Source organism: Plectropomus leopardus, chromosome 7 (genome assembly GCF_008729295.1).
Source record: "Plectropomus leopardus isolate mb chromosome 7, YSFRI_Pleo_2.0, whole genome shotgun sequence".
Lineage (NCBI taxonomy): Eukaryota > Metazoa > Chordata > Actinopteri > Perciformes > Serranidae > Plectropomus > Plectropomus leopardus.
In genome coordinates, this window is record NC_056469.1 from 24292078 (window position 1) to 24307299 (window position 15222).

Below are 15222 nucleotides of genomic sequence, written 5' to 3' on the forward strand. Positions count from 1 at the left end.
AATGATGATGATGCATGTTCTTGCGCTTGACATCCTGCAGATGCAGAAGTTTGAGATGTGGCCGTGAATTGTTGTTTTAGTACATTAAGGCGCGATCCTGCAAGAAAAGTTCCTTTTGAATTCCTGCAGAAAATTCAGAGGAGTCCAGTTAGTTCCTGCAGGATTTGTGCTGGATTTCCATAGAATTCCCCCTAAATTTATTTTTAATCAAACGCCTGCTGTGACATAAATACTTAGTGTGGCCAGAAGTGCAACATGCTTAAATGCTTTTAGTCTCCAGAGAGCAGTGCTGTGGTGGTTTTTGGCTTTTCAGCCATATTTGATTTAGTGATTATTTACCTGCTAAGCACGAGAAGAGTTAAATGGTACAGAAAGCTTTGGTTTGAGTTAACATGTATCCAGTTCTTTATTAAGCACAACCTTATACCATACTGACAGACAAAGTGACAAATACAATTTTGAAGCAAGCTGCTGAGGGTTCATATCAGAAATGACAAGAGGAAGAGGAGGGAGAGGAAACAACAGGGCACAAAAGATCAAAACACGTCTGCAGTGAGTCAAAATGAGACAGTCACAGGGATCAGGAAAGAGAAAGAAACTAACGAGTGCATCAGGGGAAAGTGCTCGTCTGCTGTGAGGTGAAACACAGATTTTTTTTTCCTCCAGGCTTTGTTCAGGATTTGCTGCAACCAGCTGCAGTCAATTAAGTCAATCACTCGCTGAAGCTTCTGGTCAATATACTGCAGCTACAGTGCATTATGTGTGCATTATTTGAAAACTAATTAGTCTCTATGAGTCTTTTAATGTGGTTAGAGCTTTGCTGAAACAGGTGTTGTCATTTCATTAAGAGCCTGTCGGGGAACTATAACATGGATTATATGTATGCGAGATTTCTTGGGCACCACTGCTGATGGCACTTAAAGGGCACTGGGGTTGCGAAAGTTGTGACCGGCAAAGCGAGCCTGATCACCCAACTCTTCCTCAATCCTGAAGCAGAGGAGGAGGTGAGGAAGAAAACAGAGCAGGTAAGTGAAAGTGATGAAACAAAGCAGGAAAGAAGAAGAGAAATATAAAAGTGCCATGAAAGCTATAAGTGGTTTTTAAGATTTTTCTTTTACAAGCACAAATCAAGCTGTGAACACTCACCTCATGAGCTGATTGTATTTGGCCAAACGCTCTGATCGACAAGGAGCTCCAGTCTTGATCTGAAGGGAGACACAAACAACAAGGACCACAGAGAGGTGCAGCTGCATTTATACCAAGTCTTATTATTTGAACAGCAAGCAACACTTATTTTCACAATCAACTGATCTGTCGATTGTTTTTTTTTTCAGGACAAATCACACCTGTAATTGGCTTCCTTCAACTTAAGGAAAGCGGGATTTAAGACTTTTAAAGACTCCTTCAATGCTACTTGAGTTAAAATTTAAGACCAATTTTTTAGTAGCCAATACTGAAGGAAAAAAACATGTATCGGCATCAAATACTTGAGGTCATAGGGGGAATTTCATTCTATTTTTCAAAATATATTGTAACATAAAACATGGCTGTTTGGTGATGTTAATGCAAGAGGCATTCAGTTAATTGTTTTTTTAACATCACCCCTTAAGTTGTGCTTTTGCAATGCAATGTCAGAAAAAGGATTTATAACAATCCAACCTGAAATTTCTAAGCATTTTTAAGACTTTTGAAAGACCGATTAAAGACATTATAATGTCAACTAAGGCCTCATTTTAAGATCAATGAATTTAATGACTTTTAAGACTTTTAAGTATCCACAGGAACAGATGTAAAATAACGATAATAAAAAAAACTGGAAACTACTTCAATATTATCATATTTCACGGGGGAAGGAAGCCTCTGTAATATTAGCATTTTATAACTGTGATCAACAAATGTTTATGTTTTTCTTAAGATCTGATTCTGTTCTGTGGACAGACTGATCTAATTACTATATCACAACTTTCAGAAAAACAATAATTTAGTAATGTGTAGTAGCTTATATTGATTAAAATTGCAATCCTTACCCTTCACATTTGTTTATTACATTATTTCATACTTGAGCTACTGCTGCAAAAAGTATTATTCTTCCTCAGACTGCAGTGAAATGTCACCACAGTGTTTGGTATTGCCTCATTAATGTACCGTGACAAAGTGACAACTAATATAATGCAATGACGCAAATGAAGAATTCTATTAGAGACTAAATTGGGAAACAGAGAAGAGACAGCACGTCCCAATGTGTTGAGTGTGTGTGTGTGTTTTACCTGTCCAGTGCAGAGACCAACCACCAGGTCGGCTATAAAGGTGTCCTCTGTTTCTCCTGAGCGGTGGCTCACCATCACACCCCAGCCGTTCTCCTGGGCCAGTTTACAGCTGAGAGACAGGGGCAGTTTGAAGGGACAGTTCACCTCAAAATCAAAAATACATATTCTTCCTCTTACCTGCAGTGCTATTTATCAATCTAGATTGTTTTGGTGTCACTTGCCGGGTGTTCAAGATATCAGCTGTAGAGATTTCTGCCTTCCTTCCAATATAACAGAGCTAGATGGCACTCGGATTATGCTGCTCAAAGTGGCAGAAAATACATTTGAAAAATTTAACAGCAATGTCTCTCTCCAGATATCATGACCCGGTTACTCACAATAATCCAAATACCTTGTTTTGAGCAGTTTTATGCAGGGACTATTTTCTTTGGAGGATACTGCACAACCATATCACTGCACAGAAAGAAGCATGCATCCCCTGCTAGCTCACCTAGCACCACTGAGCTACAGCTAACATTACAGCTCAGCTGAGGAAGACACCATTAATGCCAACACGTACTGTCAAGAGCTCGAGCCCCTCGTTCATGAGTAGATGCACGCTTCCTTCTGTGCTTTTGAGTGCCAACTAGTTCCATTATATTGGGAAGAAGGCAGACATTTTTATGGCCAATATCTCCAACATTTGGCAACTCACACTAAAACAATCTAGGAAAAGGAAAATATGCATTTTTGATTTTTGGGATGAACTGTCCCTTTAAGTAATGAACAAGTGTCAAAATGTCTATGCATGAAATACACAAAAACTCACGCCTTGATGGCCTCTGTAACAGAGCCAATCTGATTGACTTTCAGCAGCAGACAGTTGCAGGCCTTGTCTTCCACGGCTCTTTGTATCCTGCGTGGGTTAGTGACGGTCAGATCGTCTCCCACCACCTGCAAAATTTTTGCATCAGAGTCACAGACCGAGAAGTGCATTTTGTTGCTCACAGTAATAATTTCAGGTTTACTCAACCAAGGAAGTTTGTTGTTGCTCTCTGCATTATAAAGCCATGGAAAGGAGTCAATAAAACACTCCACTGAGTTTCATAATTGACATGGCAGAATCCCGCATTTTTAACCATTGTCATGGTTGAAAGTGCAGTACTCAATGGCCAGAGTACCCATTTAAAGACCTTTATTATTTTTTTTCCAGATTACAAGGATATAGTGTACCTGGATGCCCACTGAGGCTGTGAACTGGGACCAAGCCGGCCAGTCGTCCTGGTCAAAAGGATCTTCGATAGACACCACTGAAGAGGAGAGAAATGGGTACGTCTAATATTACAACCTTTGAGAGCCCCTCATTTTCTCCATTACTCACCTCCAAGTCAATAGGACCGGAGCAGCAGTGACACAGCCAATAAAGGTTCTAATGGGGCTAATGTCTTCAAATGCACTTACATTGCACACAGATGCACACACACACACTTGCGCACACAAGCAGGAAGCACACCATTGACAGGGTAAAGAGCCACAGCAGAGTAGGTCCCTGCTTGCCAATGTGCACTGTAGCGCATAATTAAAACCTCTTTAACAGACCCAAGTGACGGGAGGAGAGACCAGGCCACGGAGACACCAAGCTCTCTTGTTCTACCGGTTGCTCTGTCTAAAAGGTGATGAAAGAAATATGGCAATTGTAGAAATCTGAAAATAGGCTGGTGTGTCCCTTTACTGATAGAGGTTCAAATGCCTATTATTACTGATGCTGTGCGTCTATGAGACTCGTACCTAGATTTTCTGTGATCTGTTTAATCTATAGACTGCCTTTATTTCAAAGGTCCAATGTGTAGGATTTAGGGCAAAGTCAGTGGCATTTAGTAACGAGGACTGAAGATTGCAGCCAACTGAAATGTCTCCCAGTTAGAATTTCTTCAGTGTTCATTGTTCAGGAAGTTTTTACCAGGAGACAAAGTATCTGCAAAAGTCTCTTCCTCTCTAAAACAAACTGACCCAGTGATTTAAACCAGTAGAAATACTAAATAAAACAGTTTAATGTTTAAAATTAGTGTTTCTTCAAGCTGTTTGGCTTGTCACAGATGGGCCTCTAGCCCTGCACCTGCTAATATGTGCACACTTTTTTCTCTGATAACTTAAGGTCCAGATGTTCTGGAGGTTTTTACCAGGCGCTGAATTATCCTCAGAGGTTTATTCCTCTCCAAAACAAAGGGACCCAGTGATTTAAACAAACAAAAAAACCCCCACAGAATTAAGCAGTTTCATGTTGAAAAAAAAAGTGTTTTTCTGACCATCTATGATAGCCATCATAAAAATGCAAAAAAACCCACAAAAATACAAACATGAAAATGCAAAAACATGAATACCAAAGTGGCCCTATCTTGTGCCAGTGTTTGGTTTGTCCATTCTGGCCTACTGTAGGAACATGGTGGTGATCTCCATGAATGAGGACCTGTTCCCTATGTAGACATAAACATCTCATACTTCGGTAACAAAAACACAGTGATTCTTATTTTCAGGTGATTATACACAAAAGAAAAAAATATATTCCATTTCTGCCAGTGTATCCCCCTAAATCCTACACACTGGACCTTTAAAGGTCCATGATGAATAGGGTTTGTCCACATAAGCTAGAAGACAAAATGTATTTATTTCTGCCATATGTTTGACTCTTTTCAGGGCTTAAATCTGACACTCATACGCATCAGAATACACACCTGGGTAGTTGTTAATGAAGCCCTGGTAGATACTGGCCAGCTCCTCCCCACTGATGTTGCGGGCAGCATTGGGCGGAGACTTAAAGTCCAGGTCGTACTTGCCCTCGCTGAAAAACTCTGATGCAGCAACATCCATCCCAATCACCACTTTGTCTGTGAATCCCGCTTTCTCGATGGCCGTCTTTATCAGCTCCAGAGCTGACGGAGAGAAACAGAAAAGATGTGACGTCACAGGAAATAAAGTGAAGAATATTTTACACGTGCTTATGCTTACCTTCACTGTTCTCTTGTATATTTGGGGCAAACCCTCCCTCATCTCCCACATTCGTAGCATCCTGACCATATTTCTCCTTGATGACGCCTCTCAGTGTCTGGTAGAGCTCCGCCCCCACACGCAGAGCATCACGGAAAGACTCCGCCCCTACAGGAAGCACCATGAACTCCTGCATAGCCAGTCTGTTCCCAGCATGGGAGCCCCCATTGATCACATTAAAAGCCTGGGTGAAGGGCGGACAGGGGAGATGAGATTTGGGCTTTTGTGTTCAGAAGAACGATGAAAAAATGTACTCACAGGAACTGGAAGGACCAACTCGCTGTTTCCAGCCAGATCAGCAATGTGGCGGTACAATGGGACACCTTTCTCTGCTGCGCCAGCTTTGCATATGGCCAGTGATACTCCCAGAATAGCATTGGCCCCAAACTTAGCTGTGAGACACACAGACGCAGTCAGTGGCCACTGGTGCGGAAACATGTTACTACACATGTAAGCCATCACAGCAGATGACATGTGGACGAGGCTTACATTTGTTTTCAGAGCCGTCCATTTCTATCATCTTGTTGTCTAGTTTCTCCTGCTCCAACACGCTGATCCCCTGAAAGACAAACTTAATGTCAGAGTCTTCATCCCTCAATATATTGTTCAACCATTTCTGCTTTAAAGCTACAGTTGGTAAATTGGACAAAAAATTGCACAGTCTGTAAAAATAGCATGTTTCTCTTCTTACTGCTTCTGTTGGCATTTGCTACAATCTACTGCAGCTGGACAAAAATAACCAATCAGAGCCAAGGAGCCAGCTGTCAATAATATCAATCACTGCTCATGAACTGCGGTAAAACTGTTATACTCGGCAGCGTTGATCAAATATGAGTCAATATCCTGTTACTGCTTTGTCTATTTCTCACCTCGAAAATTTCCAGGAGCATATTTTAGTGTACTGTTTAGTTGTAAAATGACAAAGTTTGCTCTGGCAGGTGGGCGGTGCTTGGTTTTTGGATTGATTGTCTTTAACATGGCAGCCAGGTCACAAATTTCTCATTTTACTGCTAAACAGTACACCAGTGTTGTGGTACCCAAGATCGATCCTCGTTAAATGACCAGTTTTTTAAGATCTCGGACTTGACTGCATTTTTGCTCGGTCTTGTCTCAGATAAGGCGGACTCTGGATGTTTTTCAGGACCATAACTGTAAGGAGAATAACTAAATTGTCCAAGCAAAAAAAAGAGTATTTAATTTAGATGGTTCATTTCAACTAATTTGTGTTTGCTTGTAACTGTTCGCTCATAAAAAACAAACAAGAATAAATAAATAAATAACACGTATATGTTGCAAAATAATTCACGCAGGCAACAGCGACAATGTCGGGCATTTTAACATGGGTTTCTGTGGGGATTGGTTCGTTTTGTAGCCAGCCTCAAGTGGCCATTTGAGGAACTACAGGTTGTGGCACTTCAGCGTTGGCTTTGCTTTTCAGCTCTGGAGATTGCCCCTTAGTATATAGTGACAGTGTCAGCAAATATGACAAAAAGTTATCTCAATAAAAATCACCAACTGTAGTTTTAAACTGATCAAATGGTACTCACAGACTTGATGAGGGCCGGTCCGAGGGTGTCATTAATGTGACCAACAGCTTTGGTTACACCTTAGACAGCAGGAGAGAGGAGAGATATGTAAAAACTTATACAGTCAGGTCACATTTATGTCACAAAACCACATGAGAAAATGCTCAAAAGCAGAAGACAAGAGACAGAAGCACAGAGGATACGTCTCATTACAGGGGTTCACCTTTGCCCTTGTAGCGAGTCTTGTCTCCGTCTCGGAGCTCCAGAGCCTCATAGATACCAGTGGATGCACCGCTGGGCACAGCAGCCCTGAACAAACCTGGAAAGGATAAGAGAGGGTTGGTGGATGAAAAGAGAGGTACATGTTAAGGGCGAGGTTTGGAAAGATAAGCTTGTGCAAATACAATCTTGATGATTTTTTGAGGTTTAGATACAGTCAACTTATTATCAGACAAAAACACAGCTGACAGTACAAAAGCGGTATATGAGTAATCATTTTTAATTGATTATTTCTAACCTTTGCCAGTATGCAGATCAACTTCCACAGTGGGGTTTCCCCTGGAGTCCAGGATCTCCCTGGCAACAATATTCACTATAGACATCCTGTTAAAAAAAACAAAAAAATAAACAAAAATAATAGCTTTAACTAACCATTTGTACTGAATGTTACAACACAGTGCTCATAGAGCAAACATGCAATTATTCCATCTTATTTTGCCTTAAAAAAATAAAGAAGGTTGACTGTGAGATGTGAGTGAGGCAATCGAAGAGAGATGAAAATGGGAAATCGCAACTGCAAACACACATTTCATTATCAGCCTCAATTTCACATTACAAGGACTTCACACTCTCTTCCTCTTCCTCACATTATGATGATAGTGACGCAGCCTTGGGGATGGAAAGCTGTGGAAAAGATGCTCCCTAGGAAGCTGCTGGCACACACACACACACACACACACACGCATCAACATATACACAGAGAAGGACACATAAATCAAAAGCTAATAATGCATACCTACTTATGAATCTACTGTCAACCTGTTCCGGACCACAAGCCAGTTCAATTTCTGTGCTGTTTCAGTCAGTGATGGACCAATAGAGAGATGAGACGATGAAAAAACAGGAGATGAGGGGGAGGAGGAGGTGGTGGTGGTGGAGGAGGAGGAGGAGGAGGAGGAGGGTGAAGGTTTAGAGGGATGGAGGGAATGAAGAAATAGATCAATCTTTTTAAGCGTTACCTGCAGCGTGTTTGAAGCCTGGTGGAGAAAGTGAGCGGATGTGGGCGAATGAGAGGGAGAGACAGAGGGATGGAGAGGAGGGAGGAGAAGGGGTGAAAACGTATGACACACAGGGGGGAGGGGGATCGTGTGAGTCATTGGAAGATGCAGAGGGGAGGGGATCCGACGAAACAGAGAGGAGAGAAAAAAGAGTGGATAGTGAGAGTAGAATAGCAGAGGTTACATGTTTGTTTTAGTGAAGCTGCAGGAAAATGAGCTAAAGATATGTTGTGATTTGCACTCTTAACACTTATTTTGCATTTAACATCATCCTCTTTTCTTTCTACAACTCCTGTCTTTGCTTGGCACTTCTTGCTGAGTGTAAATCTCCTCATTAGCTAACAAACCACAATAGTTCTCATGACATGTGTGCAAATATTGTCCCAGCAAACTGCTTACATGCACATATAATCTGTGCTTGCTGCCAAACACAGGCGCTGCTGTAATGCTGCAAAGAAATGTCATAACTGCACTGAAAAGTAACTGGAAAAAAAAAACAGAAACAAACATCTGTATACTTCAGATGTGCATGACAGGCAGAAAATATCAGAACAAAGACACCAAGAGAGGGATACATCTAAGCAAAGACAGCCGCACAAAACGAGCTGCCTTGTTGGAGAACTTTAGAGCTCTAATGACGGGGATTAAAGGAGACAGGAAGACAGGTAGACAGGTGACGAGAGCAGCGCACGCTGGAGGGAGGACGTGCATTTAAAAATAGTCGTGGATGTAATTAAAGATACAGCTTGTGCAGAAGGAGGCAGGCAGGGAGCCCGCTATGGGAGTGATTTGTCAAAACAGGACGTTTTTCATTGGCTGCTCCACTTGTGAGCTCCATCTGGATGTCACATGACCTGCAGGCATGGTGGCACAGGGGGAGCAGACGGATACATGCACATGCAGTGGGAAAGAAATGTGCAGCTGATTTATGTGTTTAAAAGTGAACCACAGCAGCAGAATTAGAGATCTGAACACACTGCAGACCAGCAATTTAGCTCCATACGTTGATGAGACGCATGATTCAGTTTCAAAACACACTCCGTCATTCATTATTTTAAACACAACCACGAGACACATTTTGTAATTATCTAACAATGTTTAATGAACTTTTATTTAGTTAGATTAATTAGTTAACAGTATACAATTCAATTCACTGACACACTAGTGTCTTCACAAACATAAAATGGCCCGTACAGCCATTGTACAGCCACTGTAGCACTTTAGTGCAGTGGGCAAAAACATGTCAAGTTTTGAGAATGAGTATATATAAAGTGAGTGTGGTTATACCCATGTTTGCACAAGGGTGCAGTGTGTGTGTATGTGTGTGTATGTGTGTGTGTGTGTGTGTTGAGTGTAACACTGGAGAGGGACAACTGTAAATGTAACTATCAAGCGTGTGGGGTTTTGTTGTGTATATATGTTGCTCATGAACAGACAGTCCAGTCATATCAAACATTTACGACGGGTCGTTGTGACGATCATCAACGTCCGTCTTCAGCGTGATTTTCACAGCATCGGGGATAATCTTTTCCTCAACTTCTTCCATTTGGTCGCCCAAGTGTGACACCTGCAGGGACAGTGTGGCAAAGGACCGCAGTGTTTATGATGATTAATCACAGACGGAGAAGGCGGAATAAACAGAGATTTCCTGAGATTGTGCACTCAGTGTGTAAGAGCCTCAAACTGCTAATATGCAGCATACAGCGGACCAGAATTACAGAATTTTAACAGTTTTGTCTCAAGTTCAGTCTGTTTTATGACACTTGATAGCTGCTTGCGTCCTCCTAGATCCATATTCTTCATATATTTACAATCTATTTCTAATCTTGTCATCCTGATTGTGCATACTGTAATTTCACGTTGGTCTATCCTGTACACACACATCTACTCTATGTCGCTCTGTCCTGGAGGAGGGATCGCTCCTCTGCTGCTCTTTCTGAGATTTCCTCCATATTTTTCCCTTTTGAAGGTTGGGGAGTTTTTTTCCATCTCCGAACTGAGGGTCTACAGATAAAGGATGTTTTATGCTGCGCAGATTGTAAAGCCCCTTGAGGCAAATTTGTGATAATGGACTACATAAACAAAGTTGACTTGCTTTGACCTTTATTGATTAGTATCTGGACAAAGTGTTGTCTGCTTCCATCACCTCTGCAGCTTTTTTTTAAGCCCCGATGTTGTTTCATGTACTTCGATTCAGGAAAAAAATTAAGCCCGGCACGTTCAAAACTACAGCCTGACACTCGAGTTTAATATATTGATAGCGATATTAGAAAATAAAACAAATGAATAACAATGTTTTCTCTTTCTTTTACTATTTTTTGGAATTTTATTTAAACTTGATTGCAATGCATATTCAAACTGCTTGTTTCAGTATCATCACTTTTGTATTTTTTATATGCACTTCCATATGTTATGCGCTTTTATCGGTTTTAAATACAGGGGTTTGCTCTTTTATTGGTTTTCTATCTGCTTTATACGAAATCATCTCTTATATTTACATCTCATTTGTTTGTGTATGTGGTTATTTCCTTTCATTCACCTGATTTATATGAGCTTATTTCTCTCATCCACATTTTCTTTATCTTAGAGCCAGATGATCCACTACACCTACCTGATCCCACCTTGACTGTCAAAGCTCTAAATACTCACTCTTACCTCTCACCAGTCGTAACGTGGACGGCTTTGGGGCTGACGGTGTCTGGGGGACTCGTGCCGATGGCCTGGTGGGGTCGTGGAGGTGGGAGGGGCAGTGAGGGCCAGCTGCTGGCCTCCTCCCCGTCGATCTCGGCCGTACTCAATCGCCCGGGCAGTTGGGGTAGCGTATCTTCCTGCCTCCCTCCTCCACTCCTCATCGAACGCTGCAGCATCAGCTAACAGGAACAGAAGGCAGGTCGGTAAGGACACAAGTAACATACCTCACATCTCTGCAGCGTGATCAGCTTCTGGGTAATCTCACAACATTACTGTCATTTTTTTAAGCCAGACAATTTATGATTTTAGTTATATTAAAAGCTAAAGGGTACCTTTCCAATGTTTTATCTTGGACTGTTTTTGTGTCCAAGTGACTAATGGGAACAATTTTTAAAATGTGTCCAGTTTTGAGTAAAAGCACTGCAGACGGTAGCCAAGAAACAGGTTGGTATGTAACCAACCAGGGCATGTACGTCAATATAAGTCCACTAAAAGTTTGTTTTTGCCACTGACGGGCTCAAATTATTATTTTAAGCATCTGACATTACGGAAGAAATCCCTACAGAGATAGACCTTTTAATTAGAGAGTTAAAGCCTTTTTTAATAACCATAAACAGCCCAAAAAAAAACTGCATATCTGCAAAATATCTGCAAATTTAACAAACTCACTTTAGCATGTAGAAACAGCATATTTTCACATCCTTTTGGGTGAATCAAAGGTTCATTTCAGCCAAACCTGAGTTGCTGATTGTTGGAACAGTGGAAAGACGTACAAAAACGGCTTTTGTGAGTTTGATTTTGTCTCTGTCAATTTAGAATAAAGTGTGTTTTTCAGTAATTAAATGACCATGTATTTAGAGTCTGGTGGTTTTGGGGATTTTTATTTTGGGGCTGTTTCTGGTAAGAAAAAGATCTTACTCCTTTTCCTCCTCCTTACTCCTATTCCATAACGTAACCAGACACTTAGATTAATAATCCGGGTCTGTCAGTGGCAAAAAACAAACACTTTTAGTGCCCCTTAAAAACCCCTTAAAGCGGAGAACAAGAGATTCCTCATAATAAACAGCCTTCATCTTTCTCTCACTTTCATCCAGGTTAATGAAGTCTTGTCGTTCCTCGCGATCTCCAGTGCGGCGATTTCGTGAACGCTCCATTATGTGTCCACGATCCCCGATGTGGTGGCCGATGGCGAGACGCTCGAGGCCGCTCTCACTGTCCCTCACTGCCTGACGCGTCTCACGGATCTGAGGTGAAAAGTGACAAATTCACTAAAATGAGCCTGACGCTCTGAACTCTGAATGAACTCCGACTGAAATGTTTGCATGACAGCTATAATGTTTGTACTGTACATGATCTATTTATTGTCACTACAATTACTGGTGATTTAATGTGTTAATGAGGCCAGAACGCCACAGTCACGCCTGGACTAACACAGCATGAAGGCCACATGTCTGGTCAGGCTTGCTTCTGGAGGCTGAGGAAAATAATCGGGTCTACTTATTTAGCTACATCTACTATGAGGATTTCAGTGGTTATTCTCACCCCTCCAGGGCCTGTTCTCGTTGAAGTGGTCTGCTGATAAACTTCAGGAGGTCCTGAGTCTGTAGAGGAGTAGGAGATCACTGTTGAAGAGGAAAACGTCTGACAGTTTGGTGAACCGGACATTCTTTCCTACAAGGAGAGGATAAAAAGTAAATAGAAGGTGAGATGAAGTCAGATGCAGACTTATTTCCTGACGGTTATTACTCTCTGTTTATTTGAAATTGGTTGCCAAAACAACTCACCATGTTTCCCATCATTTCTCCCATCATGCCGAACATATCCATGAACCCTCCGCCCTGCAAAAATAAATTAAAGGAGATATTTTACATTCTCACTGATGAAACATCAAACAGAGAAGCAGGGCTCTAAAACGACAGCTTTTATTGTCATTTCAGTGCCATCAGAGCCCCACAGCCTTATCTTCAGAGCAATAAGATACACGAAGCACAATCTGTTGTGGCAAAGAAACTATTTGTGTAATCATATTTTTAATGGAAAAAGGGAAGAATGGAGCGGAAAATAGTCTTCAGCTAACCAAATCCAAGCAACAACAGCATGAAAAACAGACAAGCAGTTATTAAGACAAAAGTACAGATATTAAAAACAGTTTACACAAAAACAGTTCATGTCAGCGTTTATCTGTGGTCTTCAATCTCATCACTCACTTTGGTGAGTTACGAATATTAACTGCACCAAAGCCAGACTGATTGGTGTTTTGTCCTGTGATCGAAAGTGATTCTTTAATAAACTGAAACAAGACGAGGACAGAATCAAATACATATTGTGCACTCCTCATTTTGCAATTTACCGTCCATATAGTTTTGGCCATTATAGTGTATCAACATTAACCCAAACTATTCTGAAACTTTATATTGACATTAAAAAAAACGTTAAAATTGTTAACACAGGTCATTTAATCATAAACCAGAATACATACTATACTTTACTTTCACTTGAAGCCACTTTTTGATGACACTGTCAAGTGTCTAGATAGCACACGTGATGTGAAATATTAAATTCATTCTTATGATTATTCTTATTCTGTTTTTGAAGTTACTTGAGGAGGTCACAGAGGCAGCGACTCACCATTCCCATCATGCCAAAGGGAGTCAGCGGACCAGCCTGGAAGAAAATGTACACCTTAAATTCAAAAGCTTAGAAAAAACATAAAAGATAAACTAATGTCAGTATTAAACACGAGGAGAGTCTGTAAACATGGCGGACAGTTACCTGTCTGCGCGGTGGACGGGGTGGTTGTATCTGGGGGGTGAGAGCAAAGGGATCCATGCCAAACGGTCCAAACATAAGCCTCATCTGCTGCCTGTGAGCTGCAAATGGATCCCTGGAAGAAATCACAGATTACACTCAGACATTTTCACTTCGGATGAGTCTTTGTGGATTGACGATGCGTCACTGGGCGACTAGATTCTTATACAGTATGAGAGTACGAGCTGAAAATCACAGGGGTATCAAAACTTCATCAAATTTGTCGGCAGTGATTTTGAAAATGGAATAGGTAGTCACAAACAAAAAAATCTTATGACAGGCATTTTAATTTTTTTTTTTTTTACTGATTGATATTTTTGTTTTAATTAAGTATTTATAATATGTTGAGTATGTGTGGAAACAAATAAATGTAAAGAAATACAGTAATTTGACAATTAGCACTGATATGTAAATACTGAAAATACAATGTGCTGAGTGTGTAAATTATAAAAGGTGTGTACAATATAAAACTGTGCCTTATGCTACGATAGCGTATAGAACTAGTATGCAAGCTCAAAATATAAAAATATAAGTACGCAATGCTACCATGAGCAACAGAGATAAGTCACAATATAGTAAGAATACATACAATAAATACATTATGTGTCACATGTTAAATGTTGCCCACATTCAAAAGTGGGAAGAATATATTGCACATTTGATTAACTGCACAGAGTTGAAATTTTGCACCAAATATTGCAGCTAAGGCAGCAATATAAAGAGTTATCATATCGCACGACAGTAAAATAAATTGTGGAAATGTGTTGTAGATGTGTGCATCTTAACTATTAATTCAATTACCAAGTGCAATCAATTAGCTAATCTCGAGATTTTTTGAGAAACTGCGAAATGTGAGAGTGATAAATGGGCATTTTTTTTGTTACTGATTGTTAAACCAGGAGCTGCTGAGGTTTGACAGCTTTTTTTGTTATTGTCTATCCAACATGGTGGACCACTGTAGGCCCCACAGCTGGCTGGAGTAACGTTACCTGCTGAAAGTGCACTGAAAAACTGTCGCTTAGCGTGCCAGTATTCACATTTACACCTCCTGTAAAACACTCAGTATCCCAGCGTATAAACAAAATGTGATCGGTGTCAGTACTTACATCATGTAGGGGTCGTCTTCAACGTCATTCAAGAACCGAAACATGCTAGGTGATTTCACTCAGCTGGCTGATGCTAGCCAGCTAGCTTAGGTAAACAGTCGTGTTTTTCAAGGATGAAATGGAGTGACGGGCTCAAACTCTGCTCAGGCTGAAATCGCGGAGCTTTTATCAGCTCCGTCCCCAAAACACGAGGTCGCACCTGCTGTTTGTTAGGGCGAGAGATGGCTCAGAGTCTCAGCAGATAGTAAATTCCAGAAACCTGGACCAAACATGAAAACGGAAGTCAGTCCTGTGACAAAGAGAAGCAACACAACCATCAAGTTAGCATCGGAGCTAACAACCGTCACGTCCGGCCTCTCTCTGTCTTTCAAAATAAAGTATTTCTTTGGGGGATTTCATAGCAATTTTTCAAGATAATGGCATGGTTTAGAATATTTCTTAAATCTGATTTGAAATGTTTTTAAACGAGATATAACAACATATTATCATTATATATATAGATATATGTATAAGAATGTTACCT

The 15222-nt window shown here is 40.8% G+C and overlaps 2 protein-coding genes across 4 annotated transcripts; both read right to left on the bottom strand.

Annotated features, from left to right (window-relative positions):
- Positions 1–432: 432 nt before the first annotated feature.
- LOC121945271 (gamma-enolase-like) lies at positions 433–8123 on the bottom strand. Of its 3 annotated transcripts, none has more exons than XM_042489376.1 (13): positions 8056–8123; positions 7335–7420; positions 7041–7136; positions 6839–6897; positions 5781–5850; positions 5550–5683; positions 5253–5475; positions 4979–5176; positions 3480–3556; positions 3076–3200; positions 2268–2376; positions 1147–1205; positions 433–987 (listed from the first exon to the last, which is right to left on the bottom strand). In XM_042489376.1, the coding sequence occupies exons 2-13, from the start codon at positions 7417–7419 to the stop codon at positions 918–920; spliced, it is 1305 nt and encodes a 434-aa protein (XP_042345310.1). In that variant the 5' UTR covers position 7420; positions 8056–8123; the 3' UTR covers positions 433–917. The 3 variants fall into 3 exon arrangements, with proteins under 3 accessions (XP_042345310.1, XP_042345309.1, XP_042345308.1); XM_042489375.1 differs by lacking the exon at positions 8056–8123 and adding an exon at positions 7837–7899; XM_042489374.1 differs by lacking the exon at positions 8056–8123 and adding an exon at positions 7833–7883.
- Positions 8124–9175: 1052 nt separating this feature from the next.
- mlf2 (myeloid leukemia factor 2) lies at positions 9176–15018 on the bottom strand. The gene is made up of 8 exons (XM_042489413.1): positions 14700–15018; positions 13558–13669; positions 13414–13449; positions 12570–12623; positions 12328–12456; positions 11870–12029; positions 10750–10964; positions 9176–9661 (listed from the first exon to the last, which is right to left on the bottom strand). Exons 1-7 carry the CDS (start codon positions 14741–14743, stop codon positions 10753–10755), a joined length of 747 nt encoding a protein of 248 aa, XP_042345347.1. The 5' UTR covers positions 14744–15018; the 3' UTR covers positions 9176–9661; positions 10750–10752.
- Positions 15019–15222: the final 204 nt, after the last annotated feature.

Excerpts from the sequence above, each read along its gene's own strand:
- LOC121945271 (XM_042489376.1), bottom strand. The coding sequence starts at position 7,419 with ATGTCTATAGTGAATATTGTTGCCAGGGAGATCCTGGACTCCAGGGGA. Across the intron at positions 5,684-5,780 it reads GGACGGCTCTGAAAACAAAT|CTAAGTTTGGGGCCAATGCT; the intron begins GTAAGCCTCGTC and ends TGTGTCTCACAG. Across the intron at positions 988-1,146 it reads AAATACAATCAGCTCATGAG|GATTGAGGAAGAGTTGGGTG; the intron begins GTGAGTGTTCAC and ends CCTCTGCTTCAG.
- mlf2 (XM_042489413.1), bottom strand. The coding sequence starts at position 14,743 with ATGTTTCGGTTCTTGAATGACGTTGAAGACGACCCCTACATGAT. Across the intron at positions 13,450-13,557 it reads CCCGTCCACCGCGCAGACAG|GCTGGTCCGCTGACTCCCTT; the intron begins GTAACTGTCCGC and ends ATTTTCTTCCAG. Across the intron at positions 12,624-13,413 it reads CCTTTGGCATGATGGGAATG|GGCGGAGGGTTCATGGATAT; the intron begins GTGAGTCGCTGC and ends TTATTTTTGCAG.